Source organism: Sipha flava, unplaced genomic scaffold (genome assembly GCF_003268045.1).
Source record: "Sipha flava isolate LNK unplaced genomic scaffold, YSA_version1 39_pilon_pilon, whole genome shotgun sequence".
NCBI lineage: Eukaryota > Metazoa > Arthropoda > Insecta > Hemiptera > Aphididae > Sipha > Sipha flava.
The window spans coordinates 2,112,105-2,138,565 of NW_020273107.1; the positions used below are offsets into that span (position 1 = coordinate 2,112,105).

General features: G+C 29.9%; 1 protein-coding gene and 1 pseudogene across 1 annotated transcript; both read left to right on the top strand.

Annotated features, from left to right (window-relative positions):
- The first annotated feature begins 7,494 nt into the window (after window positions 1–7,494).
- Window positions 7,495–8,851, top strand: LOC112688608 (annotated as a pseudogene).
- A 7,592-nt stretch (window positions 8,852–16,443) lies between these two features.
- LOC112688546 (monocarboxylate transporter 14-like) lies at window positions 16,444–25,913 on the top strand. The gene is made up of 5 exons (XM_025561802.1): window positions 16,444–16,824; window positions 20,926–21,141; window positions 22,551–22,677; window positions 22,776–22,955; window positions 24,613–25,913. Exons 1-5 carry the CDS (start codon window positions 16,749–16,751, stop codon window positions 25,568–25,570), a joined length of 1,557 nt encoding a protein of 518 aa, XP_025417587.1. The 5' UTR covers window positions 16,444–16,748; the 3' UTR covers window positions 25,571–25,913.
- Window positions 25,914–26,461: the final 548 nt, after the last annotated feature.

Here is a 26,461-nt window from a genome sequence, read left to right on the forward strand (position 1 = left end):
TTATATTGATATATTTTTACATTTCATTCAGATTTGTCTCAAAAAGTCATAGAAATATTATTGCTTGTACGGCCAAAACTATGATATAATTACATAAAAACGCTAGTTATTTTTAAAAAAATTTATAAAAATATTTTAAAAAATAGTGTCTTAAATTAATTTTTTTTATGGTTAAATTTAAAAATTGTAACTGAAATACATTGTTTAACATAATATTATATTATTAATATATGTATTAAGGTGTATGACCGCAGTCAGTGAATGTTAACCAGTTGTTGACCAAAATATGTTAACGTAATAAAAAAATCGTAGTGAATTTTGTCAAAATAGCTTTTATACGAGTACCAGGGGTCGGAAATTGGCGGACTGCGGTCCGAATCCGGACTGCGAAAGTCAAAACTCTGGATTCCGTCAACACATTGTATTTGATTATGTTATTTACGAGTACTGTAATAGTATATAGCAGCGGTTCTCAAACTTTTACAAACACGGAATCTTTAAGAAATATTTTTTGTTTCGTGGAACCCCAATGTCTCTAACTCATAGATTACTCTATACTCTAACTCCAAATTAACCCCAATTCTGTAATTATTTATTGATAAACCAATAATCCAAAAAATGTTTTAGAGATAGTTCATGATTATTGTTTACTACAATTACTGTTCTCAATATTCAGGTACATCTCGCGGAACCCCCAAAGATTGTCTCACGAAACCCTTAGGTTCCACGGAACACACGTTGGGAATCGCTGTTTTAGAGCATACGTACAAATATATCACCAATAGATTTATATGAAAATATAGACTAATCACTATCGCCAAAAACACGAATATTGTTATTAACAATTGTGTATATTTTAGTGATGCACAACGATATCGAATTTCGACAGGGATGGATCAGTCAATATGATGACGCGGCACACAGGTAATGGTGTGTGTGTGTACACGGTCGCGGTGCGGTGAGTAAAGATTGAATATCACAAAAAAAAAAAAAAACAACTCCGGAATTGTGGTAACACAATATATATATATTTATGTAGACACAAAATTAAAGTTGAAAAAGGAAATAATAATAATAATCACAATAACGTACACCACAAAAGATGTCACAAAAAAAAAAAAAGTAATTATGTGAGTCGAGGACGTGTGAGTTGTGTATAAGATCTCGGAAAAACAGCCCGGTTACGTGGTGGTACCTGTCGGACGTCGTAGCGACCGCTCGCGTCCCCTGTCCGGTGATGGATGGGATGACGGGGTGTCGCTGCGACGTTGCGTGCCGCGGAGTGGTGGTCGATGAGAGAGATAAGGACACGGTCGGCGACTGCCGTTTCAGTAACGGCTGCCGCACGGGTCCGCGTCAATGAAACGGGGGCGGACTAATTACATTCACATAAATACAACATTTTTGATTTTAGTAAATAAATATGTGTATTAGTTATATTATATTATATTCACTTATATTTTTCTTTTAAACATGTATTAGTATGATATCATTCAAAATTGTTTGTATACTTTTTGTTAACTTAAAAACCACACTCATTACCCCTTTATGGTATTAAGTAATTAAATAAACAAATATATTTTAAAATCATAAAATATGAAAATTTAATAGGTTCATTAGTCTTTTGACCAATCTTCAATTTAAGACATACATATTTAGTATTTATTACATACTTATATAATATATAATACATCCGAAGGGATGTTAAAGCTCTTTACCCCCCCCCCCCTTGGATATGAGCTTGTATTTCGATTATGATATTGGACCAATTTATTTTATTGATTTATTTTATCGATATAAATTTGTTGAAATTTGAAATTTCTATTTTCTATGAATAAAGTATCCATATAAGTTTTGACAGTGAATCGATGTCAAAATACAATTGAACATTAATAATAAGGAACACTAGCGTAGTCAAAAAAATATTTTTTTTGGGGGGGGATAAATTTTCAATTCTCTTACATACGTACCAACATTTTAATTTTAATAAATCGATTAAACATAATTAAAAATATAAAATATGTAATTATTTTATTTATTGAAACTGAATTAATACAGTCTTCAAAAAAATATAAATACGAGTATTTACGTATATAAGCATAATAGTAACATATATTTAATCTTCTGTGGACGATTTTTAATTATTATTATGAAAATTATGATTTTATATTATTAGGTATAATGATTATTTATTATGATTTTTTTACTATGATTTAAATATTTAAAGTGAACTATATGATATGATATGATATTATATTATACTATATATTTTTTTTTAATTATACATCCTATTAATTTTATACTACTACTTGATTTTCTTCACTGGCGGAGCTTACATGAACTTATGTTAATAGTAAACAGAAAAGAATTCCCAGAAAATAGTCTCCGCTAAAAGAATCCCCGTTAATTTCAACCTGGGTAATATACAAAATAAACGTTATAAAAATAATATTTTTACTACCTCTAATTGGTATGGGTTGTGTATACCGTACTTATATAAACAAATGATTATACGCACCTATAAAATAATAAGTAGAAGAGGAACTGATGATATTTGGTTTCGTCGACTTCTTCCTCAATTCCCGCCTCCAATGTAAGTAAGCACCAAAGCACATTACTGAATATTAGTAGAACCAACAACGTGCGTGAAGGATGGAATAATAGGTATAGTGATATGGTTAGGCATAAAAATTCATCAATTTGGAAATTATTGAAATAAATTAAAAACGAAGTGGGTGTTAATAAAACGAAATTAACATTGAGTGAAATTGGGCAATCAACTTATAAGCGACCACATAAAGAACATATAATGTAAACCTAAAAATATTATGTAAACAAGTTACTTGGGGAGAACTGAGCATTAATTTCTTTTTAACAAATAATGGGTATACTATAAGAATGAAATCTGATTAAATTTGTAATAAGTAGGGCTCAGATTTTGTAGCAAAATAAATCCTCAAAAAAGCATTTTAAGTAGCCAAAAAAAAGCAAAAAAAAAGCATTTATTAATTTAATTCTAAAAAAAACAAATTTCAATTAAACATAAAATTAAATATTAAAAAAGGAATTTACGACCATATATTTAGTCAAGTTACTTTTATTAAAACTCATTCCATTGGGTGCTAATATTTTTGTACAGAGAAAAAGACCTTTCCACGTCAACCAATGTAATCGGTGCATATTTCTTATAAACTAAATCATTTGAATTATACTGTTCCACTTTTACGTTTATTGCAGTGCCATTATGAATTAAATTAACTTTTTGAAGTTCCGTCCACCCATTTATCTTTGAAAAAACACCATTGCACTTTTCTAAAATCAATTTCGCTACTTTGTTATCTACTACGTAGATAACTTTTGTTTTGCTTTTAACACAATACCTATGCTTTTTGCCAAGGTTTCGCCTAAAAAAATTAATATATAAATACAGCAAATACTTGAAACAAAAATAAAAAATAAAAAATACCTCTTTTTTATAATTATGTAATTGCATGTGGAATAAATCCAAAATTTGTTGTAATGTAGACGAGATTTGAATGTAAAGATTGATCTTTTATAAGCTCTTTTACAACATTCACACATTGGGCATTCTCGCTGAATTCTTTAGCTGTATATATATATATATAGTCCAAGACGTATAGTATACATAGAAATAAGCTAAGTTTTCAAGAAAAATATGTAAAAATCAAGAAAAAATAACCAAATAGGAGAAAAAGCAATAAAAAGCAGGTTTTGTGGAAAAAAGCAAAAAAAAGCAAAAAAAAAAATTTACTTCATTAAAATCAGAACGATTCAAAACGTATTTATATATAAGAATTATCTTTCTATCACACTCCCTTCAAAAGAAGCATTTGCTACAAAATCCGAGGCCTAGTAATAAGTATATTTTTTGTATTTTTTTTCTCACTATTGCTTATTAATAATATATTGTTTAAAATATATAAGGATATTTTTTACTCATACTTAAAAAAAAATGCTTGTATTTGAATTTTTTTTTATATTTTTTTATGTACGTAGTAGGATCAAAAAGTTCCCGGAATTTATTTATAGGAAAAAAACTATTTTTCTTATCAAATATTTGATTATTGGAATTAAAAGTAGACAATATTAGCTATCAGTAGGTTAATTACATAAGTTTCATGTGAGCCATAATCGTGTCCATACGAAACTGAGTTTACGCATTTTTTCAAAATGTCACAATTTGAACAACGCCACTCGCCTTTTGCAGTTCAGCAATTTTTGACGGATAAAAAAAATTTCTACAGTTCCATAACCCCCGTATTTGCCAGATATTGCTCCATGTGATTTGTGGCTGTTTCCAAACCTAAAACTTGGACTCAAAGGTGAACGTTTTGCGACGATTGAAGATATTAAACTTAACGCGATAGCGAATCTCAGTGCCATTCCAATAAAGGGATATCAAAGATGTTTCCATCAGTTAAAAAGTCGTTGAAGTAAGTGTGTTTATGCTAAAGGACGATATTTTGAAGGAGATTAAGTAGATTTATATTTAAATTGTATATATAAAAAAATAAAATAAAATTCCGGGAACTTTTTGATCCTACTACGTATGTTACGAGCATATTTAGGAATTTTATATAATAATTAGTTATTTAATAAAATAACGAATTACACACATTACTGCTAACATATATATAGTGTATAATAATAACAATTTTTCAAATGATAATCATTCATTATCTAGTTCTGAAGTTCAAATAGACAATAGATAGTTGAAATTGTATATTTAGCATTGCTCATTTTTCCATAGATAAATTTTATTAACACATTATTATAATATTTATATACATATATAAATACATATACATATACATATACATATTATGTGTATATTATATTGACCCCATTAGTTATTATTACTCAAACTGTATAACCAATTAAGATATAGTAAATTCAATACAATATTTTGAAATATTTTACTATATTGTGAAAAAAATCTAAATAATAAAATGTTGTTAAAATTAAAACATAAAATGTCAACGAATGGTGTGTATTTAGATGTAAATTTTTATTAATTATGGCGTTATTAACTTAATAATTTCTTTATACTAAATAACATTGATCATAATGCTTTATTGGCAAAGGTTCATTAAATTAAAAAAAAATATTGATTATTTATTAATATATAATATTAAATATAATAATAATATAATATTAATGTTTATAAATAGGAATCAAACATAATTATGTATCAAGAACAAAATATTTCTTGTAACAAATTTTCAATTTGAATAAAAATATAAAATAAGTTAGTTAATAATAAAATACATTGTATACGAATAAATAGTGAAAGAAAAAAAAATCTCTTTTTTTATTACTCATTAAATTTTTAAATTTATAATTTTTTGAGAAAGTATAATTATTACTTGCTCCTGTTACGAACATACATTCAAATCTAACACATTCTTAAACTATTTACATAACAACGAAATTATTAATTCATTATTTATTTAGTTAAATAAACAATGAAAACTTCTAAATTTATAAAATATTAGGCATACAAGTCAGTTTGACCTGATTTTTACTGTCATATTTTTATCTGTTTTATTTAGAAGACATTAATTTATCACATACACTAATTTATTAACTTCTTGATTTATTATTTGAAATAAAATAATGATAAGACATATCTTGAAAAATATAAAAAATGTTGGCCTAAAACTAATATATATACTTGGTTTATTTGAGCATAATTTTTGTATACTTTACGCATTTTTGAGATTTAAATAGTTCTTACTAACAAATTTAAAAATGAACAATTATTATTTTTGTCTCGTACGATATTAACACATAAATTATTTAGTATATAAAGATAGAAAATCACGATGAAATGAAAATAATGCAGTGATAAAATATTTATTGATATATAGGCAACAATTTTTAAGGTAAAAAAATAATTTTAATAATGCATTTAAATTAATTTTATCAGAATTTTTTTAGACTTACCTATGTTTTTTATAAATTGAATGGACATTATAAATTTTTTGTGCATATATAGAAGAATTAAATCAATATTTTCAATATATAATATTTTTGAAACCTGTATGATTAGGTTCATATACAGTGTTGGAAATTATCTAGATAAATTATCTAGATAGATTAGTTCTCATATTTTATCTTATCTAGATAAATAACGCTAAATTATCTAATTACATATCTAAGATGAAATTTTTACTTATCTAGATAATTGTCTGTATTCTTGCCAAGATTAGAGTTATTTTTATACTTGTACGGCAAAGGTTCCCAACCTTTTTTGACTCATGGCACTCTTTATTATTTTCTAAAAACTTGGATGCACTCTATAGTCTATGCTCTATACTCTATAGTTAATACTGAATACGCAATAGTGATATATCGTATATTTAAATTTATATTTTGTAACTTCGGTTTTATTTAGCATTAATAAACAATAAAGATAAGATAAAATCACAAGTATTTCACCATAAATAACTTTAAAACAGTTCACATCAAATCGATAGCAATCGAACCATTATGCAAACTTAAATAGATTGAACATCTCAGTATTATAAGGTGACCATATTAAGAAAATAAAAAAACGGGACAGCTGTTACCCCCCCCCCCCCAAAAAAAAATAAATAAATAAAAATAAAAACCTCATCCATATACATTCACGCATATACATACAAATCTCGAGAGTTAAAGTCCAAATATCTGTCATATCATAGACAATTATTTTCTTTTTACTTTACACTTTTTCAGTAAAATAATTTAAATAATAAAATATTTTCTTTTAATTATTATTAAATTATTAAATCGGTAATTTTATAGTTCGTCAGCATCGGAACTTGATGCTCGTTCCACGAAAACTTTTATTTTTTATTTCTAACTTTGGTTTCACATTTTAAATATACAAGTAAAACTATTTTATATTTTATCATATATCCGGCCAAAATAGCGAAACAATAACGGCGAATATAAAAATCGAGAATTAATTATAGCGAAAATAAAAACCGCGAATTTTAAAATTAGCGATCATGCATAATAGCGAAACTTAAATTTAAATTACATAATTCAAAAATTTTCAGTTCATTATTTATCAAGGTAAATTTCTGACATCATAAATTGGAACATATAAATTTCTTTCTATTTTCACCAGCGATATCTGATGCAATTGACTTATGCTCACGGACGTATCAAGTCATCGTCAATGTACTATCTTAATTACTATGTAACTTAGATATTATAAATATATATGTTGGAAATTTAGATAAAAGTGTCAATTGTACTATGTTTGAGTTGACACAAGTTAATACAATTGTAGTTCAGTGCGTCAGTGTGTAGATTGTATTATTTATTATTTTTGTTCGTTAGAAAAATACAGTGTAAAAAAAAACATATTTATTATTATTTTCAATGGAATTTATAAAAAGTAGTAAAATTAAAGATTTATTATTATATAGTGGATTCTTGCATCGTCAAGATAGAAAACAAAATAACACAATATATTGGCGTTGCGTAGAAAGTTCATATAAAGGTAGAATAATTAGGATTAATGGAAAAATTAAAAGTTAACCTAAGGAAAACTCTCATAATCATGTTCCCGATCCGTGTAAAATCCAATGCAAAATGGCTGTGAATAAGATTAAAGAAGCGGCTGTTCACACACAAAATACTCCACATGATATAATCAGTGCTGTACAAATAGTACCTGGAGTAGCAGGTTCCTTCAGTTCATTATTTGAAACACACTATACGTAGAGTTCGAATACGTAATCAATGTGAACCACCTATTCCGAAAACAGTCTGTGACTTTAAAATTGCTGATGAGTATACTAAAAGGATGATAGGAGAACAATTTTTAATATTTGACAGTGGAGCATCACAGGATCGAATTTTATTATTTTCGACCGAAAATAATTTAAAATTGATGGATCGATCAACTAATTGGTTGGTAGACGGAACTTTTAAAACGGTACCTTCACTTTTTTATCAGTTATTCACTATTTATGTATTTATTCAACAGGGTGACCAAACAGTTAGTCCTACCATTTATGCATTATTAACCGATAAATCTCAATTAACATATATACGTTTTCTTAAATATTTATTAGAAATAAAACCATCTTTAAATCCTACATCGGTAATAATAGATTTTGAACATTCCTCAATAAATGCATTCAAAACCGTTTTTCCACATGCCGAACAGCAAGGTTGTTTTTTTCATTTTTCTAAATTTATGTGGCGACTAATTTACAATATTAGTCAAATCGAAAATTATGTTAATAATCCTAACTTTGCTCTTCATATTCGTATGCTAGCTGCTTTGGTCTATGTTCCTCCTGATAACGTTACTAACGCTTATGAAGAAATTTTAGAAACACAATTTTATGTTGAAAATGAAGACCTGTTAATTCCATTCTATGATTATTTCGAAGAAAACTGGGTAGGAAAAATAACAGGAAGACGAAAAATTCGACGCCAACCAAGACATCATATTGATATTTGAAATTGTCACTATTCTGTCAAAAATGGTCTTCCAACAACAAACAATGCTGTAAAAGGATGGCACAGAAGATTTACATCTATTATTGGTTCATATTATTTTATTAATAATTATTATCTTTAATTATATATTACATAATCTTTAGGTGGAAGTCATCCTACTATTTGGAAATTTATTGATGGAATAAAGAAAGTTCAAAATTTAGAAGAATTGAAACGAGAGCAGTTAAATTCTGGAGAACAACCGCGGAAAAAAAAAAGTACAGACTGTGTTAAAAAAATGTATTCATTAATTCAAGATTATAGTCCTAATGACAATAAAAACTTTCTAAAAGGTATAGCGTATAATTTGTCACTAAATGCCTGATTATTTTATTTAAAATTATTATTATAACTAAATATTATTATTATTATAAATTAAGAAGTTACATATTTTCTATATACCATATTTTCGCTATTAATTATTTTCGCTCTTTTTTAAAATTCCCTTTTTTTATTTTCGCTATTATTAATTCGCGATTTTTACATTTGCCGTTATTGTTTCGCTATTTTGGCCTAAACCTGATATTTTATTTACAAGCATTTATAACTTATATAATAAATAATATGGCAATAATGGGATTAAAACGGGATAAAAAGCGTCTCATTCGAAGTTTGTCGGAACAACGGGATGTCATAATAAAAAAAAGGGACAATACCGTTTTAAATGGAACGTCTGGTCACCCTACAGTATTACTATGTAAAAATTATATGTGTTATATAATTAATACATTAAATTATATTATATATACCTAATTAATTATACACAATAAGTTTTATAATATAGACATAGAGTATAGTCTGTTTTATTACTCACAGTGCTATATTTTTCATGAAGGCGTTTAAAAATAAATATATATTTTAAATAGTTTTGCGGCACCCTAAATTTAAGTTCGCGATACCCTAGGGTGCCGCGGGACCCTGGTTGGGAACCTCTGTTGCACGGAGACGAATCCAACTAATCAGAGATCATCAAAATTGGTCCAGCCCTTATTGAATATATAACCAACCATAAAGTTCAAACACACTAAGACATAATCTTAATCGTTAATTTTATTTAAAAAAACCTTTATCCTTTATAAGTGAAATTGAAAAATATCGACATTAAATTTATAAAAAACATATAATTTTTATTTAGATACCAAATTTTCACTAAAAATAATTGATCAAATCATCATTGTTTTAAAATAAAAAATAAAAACAATAAGAATAATTTTTTTAATTATTCTTCTTCTTCTCCTCTCTTGTTTTTCTCCTAGCTATTTGGGGTCGGCCACTTTTATCCTAAACCTCCACTCGTCTCGATTTTCGACATGCCTTACGCACACACCAAATATATAGTTCTTTATACGTTAACTTTCAAAATACAAAAGAAGAATGATAGTAAATAATATAGTAAATTATATTTTAAAAACGTTATACACGCATTTTATTTTTTATTTTTAGTGGGAATGAATGAGTACGCGTCAGATAAATTAATAATTATGTACAAATCCAAAAAATTAATCATAAAATGTGAGAACTAATATGGAGACTATTCAAATACGATAAAAAGACAACAATAGTCTTCCTTGTAACCAGTTAAAATTTTATTGCATAAATAAAATATTTTACTCGATGTAGTTTGAGAAAAATATTACTGTTATCATAATATTTTTATGGACAGCATATTCATATATAAACAAACTGTCTGCAAGTACAACCATAATTTATAAATATGCTACCACATACTATATCTATTGTTTAATTCGAATTCAATGGTTTTACTAAATTTGGCTACGACTACAGTTCCTTGTACATAAAAAAAAAACTGTAACTAACTTTAAACTAACAAATAGCGTTTTCAATATTATGATTTATTACTATCTTATCACAGGAAAAATATTTACATATTACCAGAGTCAGTTTTTACATAATATTTTAAAAATAAATTATAAATTCGTTTGTTACATTAGAAAGGAGTCCATGTATAAATCGCGAAAATAAAAATCGCAAAATTGTTTAATAGCGAAAAGAAAGAAATTATTTTCGTTAGTGGGTATACCTTTATAATATAATAATACTAGATAATCAATAATGTAATTTTGTACCGTTGCTTTTTGGATCACGTAATAAAGATAAGCTGTGGTTAACTAACTGCTGTCAAGTTTTATATATTATATATACTGTATATTGTGATCATAGCATAGTGTGATGATATATTTTATATACTTGCACAAGTTTAGGAAAAATATCAAATTTAAATTTTATTTTATATTGTATTTTGATATTAATTTTATTTTAATGCTAATTATTACTTATATTATAAAGATATATCCAGGTATATTTCTTACTTTTCGCTATTAATGTTTTTGCTGTTAAAATATTTCGCGATTTTTATTTTCGCCGTTTTATTTTCGCGATTTTAACTGGCATCCAATAGAAAGCTATAATTTAAAAAACAAAAGAAGGAACAGTTCATAAAACTAATAATAGTTTAATTGATAATCAAATATTAATTATAATAATATATTAGTACATAAATAATGATTTTTGACATTTATAATTTAGTATTTAAAATACATTGATAGAAATAATTTAATAATACAGTAGTATTTTATAATCATAGTAGAAGTGTTCGACCTACATTAGGTTGAGATCTCAGTTTTTTCACACTGGATTCCTAAAAAAAATGTCACTATTTGATGATAGAATATGAAATATTTACTATAATTTCTCTTCTTGATTATTTATTTTAATTTTATTTTAACTTTTCACCAAATTTTTACGAGATAAATAAACGTTATCCTTAAAAAGTTATTATATTCATATTTTCTTTAAAAAAACCTTTTATGGCTATATTAAATATTTCTTTACAGTCGAAGTAAATAAAATTATTTTGATTGAATAAAAAAATGTTGGTATCATTTGAGGTACAGTATTAAAGTTCATAATTCAAGTTCATTTAATATATAATTTAAGATCCTTTGCATCTGATAATCAATTTTTTTAATCATTCTGCAAGTTTATTAAAACTACGAATATGTTCTTATATATTTTATGAAGAACCACTAATGTCTTAATTTCTTGATTTCTAAAAATAAATAATGTTTTATAAAAATTAAGATTTTCCAGTATTTGTTTACTTATATTAAGTTGATTTTTTTATTAATATTTTATAATTCTAAGAAATAAACTTTCGATTTTAATTTTAATACAATTTGTAAAGTATTAATTTCATTATAATAAGAAACGTGACAACCTATGTTGAATTAACTATGTTACACATTTGAAGTAAAATGTATAATTAATTAATAAAATACAAAATGGTTCACTGAAATTAAATAAATAATAGAATCTCATAATTTATAGCATAAAAAAAGGAATCATGTATAACCATAAATAATCAAACAGACATCATAGAACTACTTCTGACTCAAATAATAACCTATAAGCTTATATAAAACGAGTGAATTTTGCAACACGAAAATTATATTTATTACTTAAGTTAAATTTATTTGTTGGTTTTGTTAATTATTTACAGCTCTAATATAATTTAATTAACAGCTATAAACTCCTTCACTTCATTCAGCGATTTGCTACGCTCCTTCGATTACTAGTACTCCTCAGAGGTGATTAGTGTGATTAGCAATTAACAGATAAAATAGCATTGCTAGATACTTAAGCAGAAGTACAGCCAAGGGGTGAGATCACGGTTAATAATCTCCCCCCTGAAGTGTATCTTTTTAAAATATACAATTATTTTAAGGCCTAGGTATAATTTGACATTAGTATACATCCATGGTGATATTATTTTCAAGACTGATGACATGTTAAAAAAACTTGTTAAGCAATCAAGAAGATTAAATATTAATTTTTAAGTATAAATTACTTTTATTCATATGTATGTAAATAAATATAAATATATTTATTTTAAAACTCTGCTAATTTAGTTTCAATAAACTAATTAACAACACATTTTATATTTTAAATTATATTTAATTGACTTATTAAAATTAAAAAATTGGTACTTACGTAGGAGAGAACTGAAAATTTAAAACTCCTTAAAATATTTTTTTGGCTACGCCACTAGACTTAAGTATAGTTGTTGACAAATAATACATTGTGGAACAGTCTAATTCGTAACCCAGAAGTCAGGTTAAAAATATTTAATTATCTTATCTACAGCTAACACGATACAATTCAAATACTAACAAAATTAATACCCAAAAAAAAAAAAAAAAAATATAAAATATTGCATTACGATCGCGTTGCACACATCACTATAAGTTATTGTAAATTAAGGAAATTGAATTATTAACAAAACAAATTTTAGACGGCATTTTCTATGAAAAAATTTAAATTTCATATTATTTGTTCGAGTTCATATGTAAATTATTATACACATAATACGTACGTAAATTATAACTTAAATTATAATAATATTTCATTCGGTTTAAGTACATTATTTGCATAATATTCGTATGTATAATTTATAACATAATTCACCATAATGGCAAAAACGAATAAGTTTATAACTTATACGTCTATTTATTATATTTAAAAAAAATGTATCTTACTACAAAATTTATCTTTAAACATGAAAATAATAAGTCGTACATAATGTATTCAATATAATTTTTATAGGTGGAACGATAACAAATTAGATTGTTACTTGTTTATGTTTATAATGTATTCATATTATACTGTCTTTGTTTCACGACGATATTTTTCTTCTTTCTTATTTAACTCACCTCATTTAAATAACAGTAACAATAATGTTTTAAAATATATTTCATCAGGTGAAAAATTGAAATCGAAAAGATCATTAATGTTAATAAATGAGGAAAAAAATAATCTCTGCGTTTTTCCTAATAAAATTTTCATTTATTTACGGAACGAAATCTTTTGGGATCACTTCGATATTTCTTTTAGAGTAATTCTTCGGTCTAGTAAATTTTCAATATCTACATAGGTTCTATTGATGGAAAAAATAAATGTTATTAGAAAATCAATAAATACAATATGCATGCTGCAACCGATGAATAATAAAATATTAGAAGATATGGCTCTCCATCAGTCCGTCGATTTTTAATTGCACAATGGTTCAGATTAATGACGTAGACATAGATCAGTGGTTTTCAACCTTTTCGGATCGTGACCTCTCATTTTTTATTTTTTTGTAATGCTTCTAAAGAAAATTTTGTTTTATTCATCAAAATTGGATTTAATTATCGATAAAATATTTACACGGTATACAATTTTGTTTTAATGTACACTAAAAAAATTAACAAAATACATAATTAACTTTATTTTATTTTGAAACATTATGAAAAAATAATTTCGTCCATTATTTTTGATGACCCCAAAACCTATCATTATCGATCCCCATGTTGAAAATCACTGACATAGACGAATAATATGAAATACTATTTTGAAAACAAAACGAACATAACAATAAAAGCGTCCATGTACGTTTTCGTGGCACTATCGATAGAGAACAACTGATGAATAATAATAATTATTATATAAATACAGGTTGGACATACTATGTATAGCCGGTATCACGGACACAACACATACCATGGTTAGCCAAATTGGTATTAAATTAATGTTAAGACGTGCTACGCGCGTGTGGAATACAAATGATTGTCCTCGATGATTTGGAATTGTTCTTTTCGTTATCGTGGATAAATTTCATGAAATATTTTAGTCCGCGCGTTGCTATCGCCGTGCTCCTTCCGTGATATCGCTTCATTTATACCGATGACTCTCAAGAGGAACCGTTGAAAGCCCAAAGAAGTCGAGAATAGTGTCAGGTGTGTCGTGTTACATCAGAAATCATAACAGTACACATAATATGAAGGATAGGCAATTTCAAATTTCTGAAGGGTCGGTTTTTAAACCCTTGAAATCTAGTGGCCAAAAAGCAACAGCTAAAACCACGATCGGGTTACACAACAAATACGATTACATTGCCATATACAATACAATGAGTTTAACAAGACGTTTAATAATTTAAGTATGAAAGAGTTCGATAGCAGATAATAATTAATATTATAAACGATGTTTAATATATATACTATGATATTAATATAATATTATAGAATTAATAATTATAAATAAACGTGCAGTATTATTTTTACGTTTTCACGTTTTTTCAACATTTGATCGAGTAACTTTTATTTTTAAGCTTTACATTTTAAAAGGTAACGCGGACTAGATAAAAATTGAAAGTAGACCACTAGTTGTCCATCCCTGCCGTATATTGTATGCTGTCAAATGTGCACACTTCCTGTGGCAAGTATGGGATCATGCAAGGAACCCGATCTGTCAACAAAGATCATTCGTATACGGTATTTTTCGTAATAATAATAATAATAATAATAATATTTTTTTAGCATTATTGATGTTTACTAAAATGGAATTACATATATGTATTTTAATCACACTACTTCATTGTTATTTAATTGTTAATTATTGTTAATTGAATTCAATTCTGTATATTTGCTTGAAATGTTTGAAATGGAAATTGAAACGTATTAGAGAATTGCAATGAACACAATATTATAAAAAGTATAGTGAAAATAGCAAACGATAAGTGATTGTATTAAGATAAAAGTTATGAAGGATGTTCTAGTTAGGCCATTTTATTGACAAAACATGTTATTAACATTAATTAAAGGACGGTTCAACTCTGACGACCAAAGACGTTCAAATTAATTCGACAAAAATTGCCGAAAAGTAAAGGTGAAACTCAAAATACTCTTTGAGTGCTCTTTGTTCTACGCGTGTTAAAAATATTAATTACGATAACGTCGTTTGTCAAGATTGAGAACGATGGGGTCGTGTTAAACGATCCAAAAATTGTGGTTGACGTTCGAAAAAAAATCCTAATTACTCTCACGGTTCGTGTTAACGATCGTGGAACACGGCGCTGGCGAAGAACTATTTAGAAATCATTCGTGGAACCCGAGTCGAACGATGATCGGAAGAGGGATTCGATCGAGAGGCTGCATCCGAATTGGGTCCCAAATTTAAAATTACTACATTATTTGGGTCCCGAATTATTTTAGGTACTACACTATTTGGGTTCCGGATTTTTATAGGTACTACACTAGTTGGATCCTGAATTATTTTAGGTTTACACTAGTTCCTGAATATTTTTTGGTAAGTATTACATTATACTAACATTTTCCTTCCCATTTTAACAGATTTAGGACTGTCTATGATCTATTTAGACCACAGGACCACATTTTTTAAAAATCCTTTAATTTACATAATAATATAAAGTATTATAAAGTAATAAAAGTATTAAAAATAAAATATTAATAATATTAAGTAATAAAAATATTATACAATAATATTAATATAATTTTAATATTTTTATTATTTTTACCAACACAATTCTGATAATTTATATTTTAATGGAAAATAAACTATAAAAAACATTTTTAACCGTACCTATGGTATAAATAGATCATAGACAGCCCTAAGTCTGTTATAATTGGAAGGAAAATGTTAGTATAATGCAGTACTTACAAAAAAAAAACATTCAGGACCCAACTAGTGTAGTACCTATAAAAATCCAGGACCCAACTCGTCCACTACCTGCGATTATCCCCTAATACTCGGAACCCAACTCTGACGTTCCGGATCGAGACGGTTGCCGTTGGTTGTGCGTCACGAGAGCGTTTACCGGGAACAGCATCGACGCGTAAACAACATCGTAACGCGGAATAAATCGTTATAAAAGAACCGATCGACGCGGAATCGCGTCGATCGCGGACGAACGACGTCCGACAGGATCGATAACGTCGATTATCGGGATCGATAATGATCTGAACGCCAACGGTAGTAAAAACGGCGTACACGGCGCACAGCGCGGCGCATCGCGTGTACGTGTGCGCGCGCCCGGCGCACGTGCGTGCCCGGTGCAGCGCGGCAGTGTGTTTCGTGTGTCGGGCGCGGTGTACGGATCTACGTACGCGGCGAATCGCGGAGCGGCGTGCGAGCTGAGATTCCACTACGGTTCCGGCCGTTCGGCCGCGCGCCCACGTCATCCGCTGTTCGACGCGGTTCACACAACGAACAGCTCCGTACGCGGACGGCAGACGCGTCGCTGATCCGCAGCAGCAGCAGATCCATGCGGGGGGCCTAGCGAGCGATACGCCGTCTGCAGCGCACCGTCGCAAGAAGCACGCGGTCGTGTTGCGGGTCGCTTACGCCAGTTCGCGGACTCGCAAATGGTATGCGGTACAGCGCTTCCGGACCGGAACGACGAGCAGCCCGATGAATCGTCGTACATGCTCCGCGACAAAAGTGCGTACACGAACACACATTCTTAGCGCGATAAACGAACAATCTAATACCGCGACTGGTACGCGTGCGTCGGTACGGCAACACTTACACCGGCCGGTGCCACGAAGCCAACGAACGAAAACGTAATGTCGACGTTGTACGGTCTGTATTCCGCCGTTTGAACTCTGAATCAGGAAAACGGTTTTTTAACAATATCACAAGCGTGAATCGAATACATCCCGTGTTGCGTGCGCGCGTGCGCGCGTGCGACTGCTGTGCAACGTGCGCAATACCTTCTATCGTTCCCGAGACGAGCACGCGCGCGCGGATTGTAATAATCAGTTTCGTAACTTTTTAACGTTTCAACTTCTTTGTTTCGTGCAATCTTTCTTCTTCGGATTCCTCGGCGGTTGGACTCGTTCTTACGGCACGTTCTACTGTATTTCGGCGGTTTGAATAGAACGAAAACGAATATCAAAAATACCCAACATACAAGTCAAATGAATAAGTGATACAATTACTTATAACAATACATGGCACATAACAATACATGGCTATAAGGAATTAATAGCAAATATTAAAATTAATCGTGGCATTAATTAACAAACAAAAAATAACTTATTTAATTAATTGTGATATTATGATGAGCTATCAAAGACATAAATATTTCTAAGCTACAGAATTTCCTCTAAACCATAACTCGTTTAAAAATAATCGATATACAAATGTATATTCGATACTGAATTCTTTCATATGTTGTTCTGTAGCGTAAACATAAAAATAACGTTCTTACAAAAAGTCATCGGCCACAGTCATGTCTTGTCTGTATATTATTGTATATTATTTTTGTTATTTTATTAAAGAATGTATAACTATAAGTTGAGATACTCCGTCCCCCTGCGTCCCCCTCAAGACAAATACTGCAAATAATGTCTTGAGTGGGACGCAGGGGGACGGAGTATCCCAACTAATTTTCAGAAATTTTAGCGCCCCCCTACTATTATTACGCTACAATTATAACGTTTAACAAGTTTAGAGGACGCTATTTTTTTTTTAAGTAAATAGAGTTCCCTCTCATTAATTTTGACAAGTTGAGCACTGATTATTTGAGTATAAAATATATTTTCACTATTTAGTCTTAAATTACATTTTTGATTATTACTAATATTTCTATAACAGTTAAAATTAGTACGAAAAAAAAACAAATATTTGAATGTCAAGATGGTTGGTAGTATTAAAAAAATTTCAACGATAAAAAATAGTACTGTAAATAATTAACAATTAATTTAAGCATTAGTATGTAAAAAATTAAAACCAACATAAATTCGTATTGTAATAATATTTATAAGTATTATTACTCATAGTATTATCAGAGAATTACGTATTTCGAAATGCTAATATTTTATTTAATCGATCAAAATAATAAAATGTCTTATATAATGTTAGAGATAAACTTTTTGATTATAAGGTGACTAATCTGAGTTGGTTAGTTATACAGCTTATATATTTCTTAGTTAATAGTATCAATCAATGTTTCTTACTTCTTTGTCTAAAAATTATAAAGATTGCTGACTTTCATAATAATAAAAATTTATCCACGGAAAAAAAATTAATTACATGTATTTTACTATAGTATAACCGATATATAATGAGTTGCAGTACTTACAAATTACAAGTAAGATATTTTACTACAGTCGGTACCATCACTAACGACGCCGGTCGTAACGACCCTATGGGGTATAAACGATGTTAATTTCAAAGACACGGCAAAATTCCGTTTATTTATATATACAAAACAACTGGTTTTAACGACACCGGACGTAACAACAATATCGACTAATACGACTTAAAAATCGGGCTGCAACACACATTTTAATCGTATATAACGACTGTATATTATTATTTTCACAAATGATACTCTGTAGACGAAGCATATTAATCAGTAGAAAATATTGTTAATTTTTCATTAGTAAATAATATTGACTTGAATCAAAATTATAATTCATTAAAACTCATACAAAATATGCTATTAAATAATAAATTAAAAGAGTTAAAAATCACTGACTTAATAGTTGTGTAATTTTTAATTTTTTTATTAATTACATTAATTGTATTCGAAAAAGTTATATATGTGAATAATATTTTAAATTCTAAGTTATAATAAAATAATATGTATGCATATTGGTTGTTATGAAATATGTATGTATTTGTAAAATTAAATTTAAATTATAACAATATTCATATTATTATAATTGTGTAGTTTAAAAATTTTTTGTACGAGTAAAATACAAGTGTATAATGTATTAATAAGCAGGGACAGTCTGGGAGAAAAATTCAGGCCTGGAAAATTTATTACCCAGGCCACATATTAATGTTTAGCTAATAGGCCGTTACTATAGTAAGGAGGGGGAGGTAGAAGAGGGCTAAACTTATGTTCTACCTTCCCCTAACAACACTACAAATTTATTTAATCATTATTTATTTATCTAATCTTTTAGTTTTTAGTATATGTATGAGGACATAAATAAAACATAAACCTTCAATAAGTATCAATATTTTTGTGAGACTATTGTCTGTTCATGTTAATTCAATTTCGAAGACCTAGTTACGCCTATCTCTGTGACTATGTATTCTCTTTAAACAATTGAAAAAAAAAGTTAAATTAGCCATAGATTTTTATAAATAAGCAATACCTACTACATGATTGAATTTTTTATAATAAATTATATTTTATAAACAAACCAAATAGAATATACATACATCAATTAAGCTTATATAATTAATTTTATATTTTATATATAAATAATAAGTTAAGACATTTTAAAGACATGTTGAAAGAAGCTTACTTTTTTGTAACAATAAATCAATTATTTGATCATTATCAATATTTATCGAAATTTCTTTTTCAGCTGACATTAACATAAACGTTTCAGTATTTTCATTATTAAGTTTAATTCTTAACCTATTTTTTATTATATATTTTAAAGTAGAAAAAGATCGTTCACAGGCAACTTGGGTAACAGGAAGACACAATAAATACTTATAAGCAACTGTTAAGAGTTGATAGTGTTACTATATAAATTGTATTTTATCAATACATTTAACAACATAGTGTACAATTTTTACAATTATTACACATAACTTGACTTAATTTCTCAGCAACCCCGGCTCCTCATTTGTGTCGACGAAATATACACAATAATAATAATGCTTTTCTGTATCCCAAAATACCCATATTAACCTTTCAGCGGGTGTGCCATTGTAAATAATACAAACATTTTATTTATATTTGTTTATTCAACTTATATTATATTTTTATTTTATCAGCGATCACGGGTATTCCTCTGAAATGTTATTAACTATGTTTTAGACAACTTTTGAGGTGCATAAACTTCTTTAAAAAACTAACTAATTATTTAAAAGAAAAAGTAATACTGCCGTCAGGCCAATGAAAAATCCCAATAAATAGGTCAGGCTATCGGGAACGGGACGTCCCTATTAATAAGAACATAAATCAAATTTGGTTAAAACGACATCTGGCTATAACGTCATATATTTTAAAGTCTCTTGACCGTCGTTATAGGTGATACGGACTGTATTTAAGAAAATAAAAGTTTAATTATTTGCATTTATTTCCATTTATTTTGTTTTGTTTAAAATCTACAATCTACAACTTGAAGAATTATGGGTATCTATTTATTATAAACGCATTTAAGCTAAATAAACTGTAAATTTAGGATCAAAAATCGATTAATCAAATTAAAATATTTAGATAAAGAGAGAAAATAAAATAGATTATCTTGGCGCACTTAATTGATTGTTCACATAATTTAATGTGTACACATGTATAATATTTATGTATGGTTATGGTATATTCAGTGCCGTCCCGATGGCAGGCCAAACGAGGCACTCGCTCAGAGCCTCGTGCCTCCAAGGGCCTCGCGTATATACAATAATATATATATATACAACATACCATGTATAAATATAGATATATGGATTGAGGACCGCTATTCTAGTGTATCTATGGATTTAGATATAATATTGTAGAGTCTCGGAACGGCACTGGGTATATTAATATTATAGTACATAACTAACTATTGATTTGCGTGTGTGTCGCAGAACCTTCGAGTCATGGACATCGTATAGTCGCTCCGGACGGCGACTGGGGCTGGTACGTAGTAAGCGGATGCGCGTTCGCCAATTTTCTGTTGCCCGGCATGCTGATATCTTTCGGATCAGACGTCCTGGACCAGTTCACAGAGATCCACGGGTTCAACTGCCAGTTCGCTAACCGTTGGATACTAACCACGTTCGATCTGATGTTTTACGTAGCGGGTATGTGGAAACGAATCGTAACCGACAAAACTGCGATACGTCATATACAGTATAAAAATATATGTAGCACGTTCGGGAGAATGTGTTGTAAGGGATCACGATCGAAAAAGATCATCCTGACTATGTGCGATTGAGGATAAAACGTAGGTCGTAAAACTTAAGTTTGATCTCCCTCACGACGATGCTGCTACGGTCAAGGGGGAGCGTAGATGACTAAAATAAATTGTTACAATTCATAATTTACCAACGGATCCGTGGAGCGGTTTTATCCTTATTATTTTGTCCCAGCTTGTCGTAAAAAACTTCTCATGCGATCCTCTACGTCATAAAATACATCTGGAGCCTGGCGTACATCGCATATTTATATACGTAGGAATTGATGAATCACCACACGTGTTACCTAACCTTGCAGACATGCTTGCTGAAAATCGTTTTAAAATATTAAAATTATACCGCAATGGTCTTACGTATGCAATTAAAGGTTATTGATTATAGATTTCTGCGGCTTGAACCCGCAGATCACGTGTCTTATACATTTTCTTCAGCCGTTGATTTATAGATAACATTCGAATTGACACTGCCTGGTGCGATTATAACGTCGTTATGTTTGACGTGTAACCAATTTATACTTAATAATATTTATGATTTGTGGCTACCGGAAAATCTAAGCCCACAAACGGAAACGTCAACCCAACGTTTTGACCGTCATGACTATTTGTCTATTTATACATATGTACCTTATAAATTGGCGTAGACCCGGAATAAAACTATTAAATATGTTGTGTAACTGACATCAGCTTAATCTCGCTGACTGAGAAGTAGGCGATCGTGATTTTCGAGTGAATACTTTATCTACGCATAAAAACTTTTTAGTTTACCGTAAAAATAGTTTATAATTTTCCGCTAGCTAAGTACTAATAAGTAATCTCCATTGTATATATTCTCCATAACACTATATTAAAACCCGGGATTCTATTCACCAATTCTTATAATGAAACTTCTATATTACAATAAAACAAATAAAATCGAAAAATATTTGTGTACATGATAATTGGTTTTTCGTAATTTTTCTGTAATTTTATATTAGTGGTTTTATAAGTCTTTGAGAATTTTTTTTAATGACTTTTTAGTAGTCTCAAATTTATATTTCCATCAAGTTTTATTTTCCCATACATTTTTTAGAGTAATGTTAAAGACAAAACCCATAAACAGCTTTTAAACGAGCGTCTGCGGCCTTGATTTTACGATACTACGTTGTTAATCCATTAGTGTGCTTTAATCGAAGAAGAGTACTGTTTTTTTTACGTCACGTATTTTTAAAAATACGCTACGAAACGTTTTATATTTATAGGATTATTTTAAGCTCGTGGAATATAATCCAATGATTATATTTCACGTGATATTTCCAGGTTCACTATCCTGCATACTACGTGAACTACTCTCGTTTAGATCCGTTACGATATTGGGTGGACTTCTAGCGTTCGTCGGTATGATCACGAGTTCGTTAGCCAACTCTGTATTGCATTTATTTGTAAGGTACGCCACTAGGTCTTATTTCTATAATTTATGCACCAAATCGTTCATATCGAATGGAAAAAATGATAACAAAAATGTTATCATTTTTATGCTTTCAGCTACGGGATTATGGTAGGATTTGGCGCAGGTGCATGTTATCCAGCCGGTATACTGTTAGTAAATGAGTACTTCGACAGATACAGAGGACTCGCCAACGGTCTGTCATTGGTCGGCACCACGATCGGTTCCTTCGCACTACCGATCTACCTCAAGTTCCTGACCGTATCGTACGGCTACAGGTACGCGCTCCATACTATTGTACGCAGGCCCGTATTTAAAGGAGGGCTTGGAGGGGCAATTGTCTCTGGCGGCAATATTAAAATTAGGTTTAGGGACGGCAAAGTATTGAAATGATTAAAAATTTAAAATTTATTTATGACTCATTTTAATGAGTAAAATTCAAAAATATAGGATAAAATATAATAATATATAATTAATGTAATAAAAAATAACTATAATAATATAATTACATCAAAATAGTTTTTGAATTTACCTAAGAAATTTTTAACAAAGTTTTTATTCGTTATCAACTCGAATGTCAAAAAAATTCTTTGGGAATATTTATGTTGTAAACATATGATTTGTATTTAGTTCTACGGATCGTTAACTATGAAAGATACATACTAAAAATTGGAAAATATACAGTGATGGTATTGCAATGATATAAGGAGCAAAATGAATAAATTAGAAACAGCATACATGACTGTATTTTGAAGTGATATTTTACATAAATTTAACAAAATTAGTCTTATATTACAATCTGTTGATATTGATAGAAGCCCAGTTAGTTAGTTATTACAATTCGTTAATTGAATATGTTCAAATTTTACGATCAATGTGTAATGATTATGAAAAGTTATTAGCAAAAGCTATGTCAATGATGACATAGTTCCTAATTATGAACACAAAAATAGAAAACGTAAGAAACGTAATGATGAATCGATTGAACCAGATGCAACTTTCAATGGAAGCCAACATTTCAAAATTAATACCATTTACATTATTTGTGATAATTTAATAGAAGAACTAAAAAAAGAAAATTTTCTTATAATGTTATGATATTTAAATAATTATTTTTCTTAAATATTTGTGAACAAAAAACCTCAGAAGATTGTGATGGTGCAAAAAAATTAAGAAAAATATACATGAATGATTTGGATGAAACATTTGAAAACGAGTGTGTACATTTTCAGAGCTTGCTTAAAACCATAAAAAATTCTCCAAAAAATATTATTAATATGTGTAAATTTATTAAGAAAAAAACGTACAAGTTATTTTTCCATATATTTATGTTGCTCTTCGAATGTTTCTATGTACTCTTGCTTCTAACTGTTCAACGGAAAGATCATTTACTACTCTACAAAACATTAAAATATGTTTAAAATCGACCATGTCATCGGAAAGATTGAACTATTTAGCCAGATTAAACATAATAGAGTCATCTATAACCAAAACGATTGATTACGATGATAATATTAAATCATTTGCATCAAAACAGTCTTTTAAAAAAGTTTAAGAAAAGTTATGAAGTTATAAATTAATTGAACATTTTTATTTTTCAAGTTGTTTTGTCATTTTAAAAATTGTTTTAAATAATGTATTGGTTATTACTGAGTTTTATTTTATATTAATGTAACTACAATTGTGTAATATCAATTAAGTAAAATATTTATTTTTTTCTTGGGGGGAGGGGAGGCAGAAAATTTTATGTTACCCCTGGCGGCAATTTTTGTTAAATACGTGCCTGATTGTACGCTAACTCTTCCCCCCGCGACTGTACGTCATACAATTTCAACGCAACAGAGCTCTTGCGAAACTCGGAAATCGATACGCATTAATATCGATCAAAAAAAAAAAATTAAAAAAAAAAGTTTTTTTTTTTTTTTATTGTTTCAGAGGAGGAATTTTGATCGCGTCCGGAATGATATTGAACGTAATAGCGTGCGCGCTGACCTACGTACCGTCGGAAAAATATGTTCGATCCGTCGGAACTACGGCGCCGATGTCGTCGTCGTCGTTGTCCACGTCCGCGGTGTCTATCGAAACGCGTGAGTCGGCCACGTCGGCCGCCAGTGCTGCGAGCGATTACTACGCCCCCGCTGCGGACGCCCAGCCACCACCGTCGTCGCCGAGTCCTACCGCGCCGAGCGTCAACAACTGCGGCGGTGACACGGAACACCGCGGAGTCGCGTCCACCGTCCGACGACTGTTCGGCGGCAAACCGACCGTCGGATTCGCGGCCGTATCCGCCGTCAACACACTTAGCCACCTGGCGTTCGCCACGTTCGTGGCCACCGTCGTGCCGTCGGCGGCGCACACCACCAACGCACTGCGGTTTGCGGTCGCCAACGCGGCCGGTCGCGTTCTGATGCCGGCCGTCTCGGACATGCTGTCGCCTCGTGGCTCGGCGTCTGTTTACCTGTACGCCGTGGCCGTGGCCATCGGTGGAGCCGTGCTGCTGACCACAGCCGCCACGCTCGTCGACCCGCTGCACAGGCCACCGCAATCGTCGTCCTTGTCGTGCCTGCTCGTCGCCGCCGCGTTGGCGTCCGGCGCCGTTGTCGCGCTCGAACCGCTCGTGGTCGTCCGCGTGTTGGGCTCCAAACGGCTGGCCGCCTCGTATTCCACTACACTGTTTGGAAAAGGCGTCACGCAACTGGCCGTCCATCTGCTGTTCACTTCTTCCGACCGCCGTCACCCGCACGGTCATCAAATGATCTCCACGTCCGTTGCGCTCTACGCACTCGGGTCTTGCCTGGTTGCCACGGCCGTAGCGTGGACGGCTGCATTCCTTTACAAAAGTCATTACGCTACCTCTAAAAACAGTTACGGCCGCTACGTGATTACTCTCTGATGTGCTAACTTCCGCGGGTACGTGCTATCTACCGCGATCCGGGGTCTGGCCAAAGTTTTCCCACGAATTCAGCCGAAAACGGTTTGTTGTTGGTTGTTTTTCTCTCGTTTCGGAAATATTTTGATACACCTACCGATGTAAACATTGAAAGAAACACGGTCCATCATAAATACACTTTTTTTTTTTCTATGAACTCGTCGTTTTAATCACAAGTCTAATAGTAGGGAAGCAACAAAAATCTAACTTCTGCAGTATCTTATCGGGAAGTACATATAAATACACTTATAGAAATGTATATCTATAATACTGGCATGTTAACCATATTTTGTATTGATTTATACGAATATAAAACGATCAATTTTATATTTAAGTCATAAATATAAACAAAAATATTTTGTTTTTTTTTCTATGTTTGTAAGTTTAAATAAATAAATATACCTCTATGTAAATTTAATGTATTTGCATTTTCATAAGATAATATTAAGTATAAAATAGGTAAGTATTATATAATTATGTACAGGTGAAACTAAAAATTAAATTAAAAAATGATCATTAAAAATGATTTATTATTATCCACTACTTATTACACCATAGAAACATATATAATAGTTAATACATAAATAGTTTTTTTGGCTACCCACCGATCCCTACTCACTTCAACACAACTGACTCATCATTAAAATAATTAAGTAATTATAGGTCAACGAAAGTAATGCTCGATACATACTTGATACATGTAATTTAATAAAATAATAATAATAAAAGGATGTTACGGAATATCATTTTTTTATTTAATATAATATATTAAATAATTATATATTATTAGGTATATTATAATTTTTAGTTTTCAAAAAAATGTTACGTGCAATAATAAATATAATATTATTTATT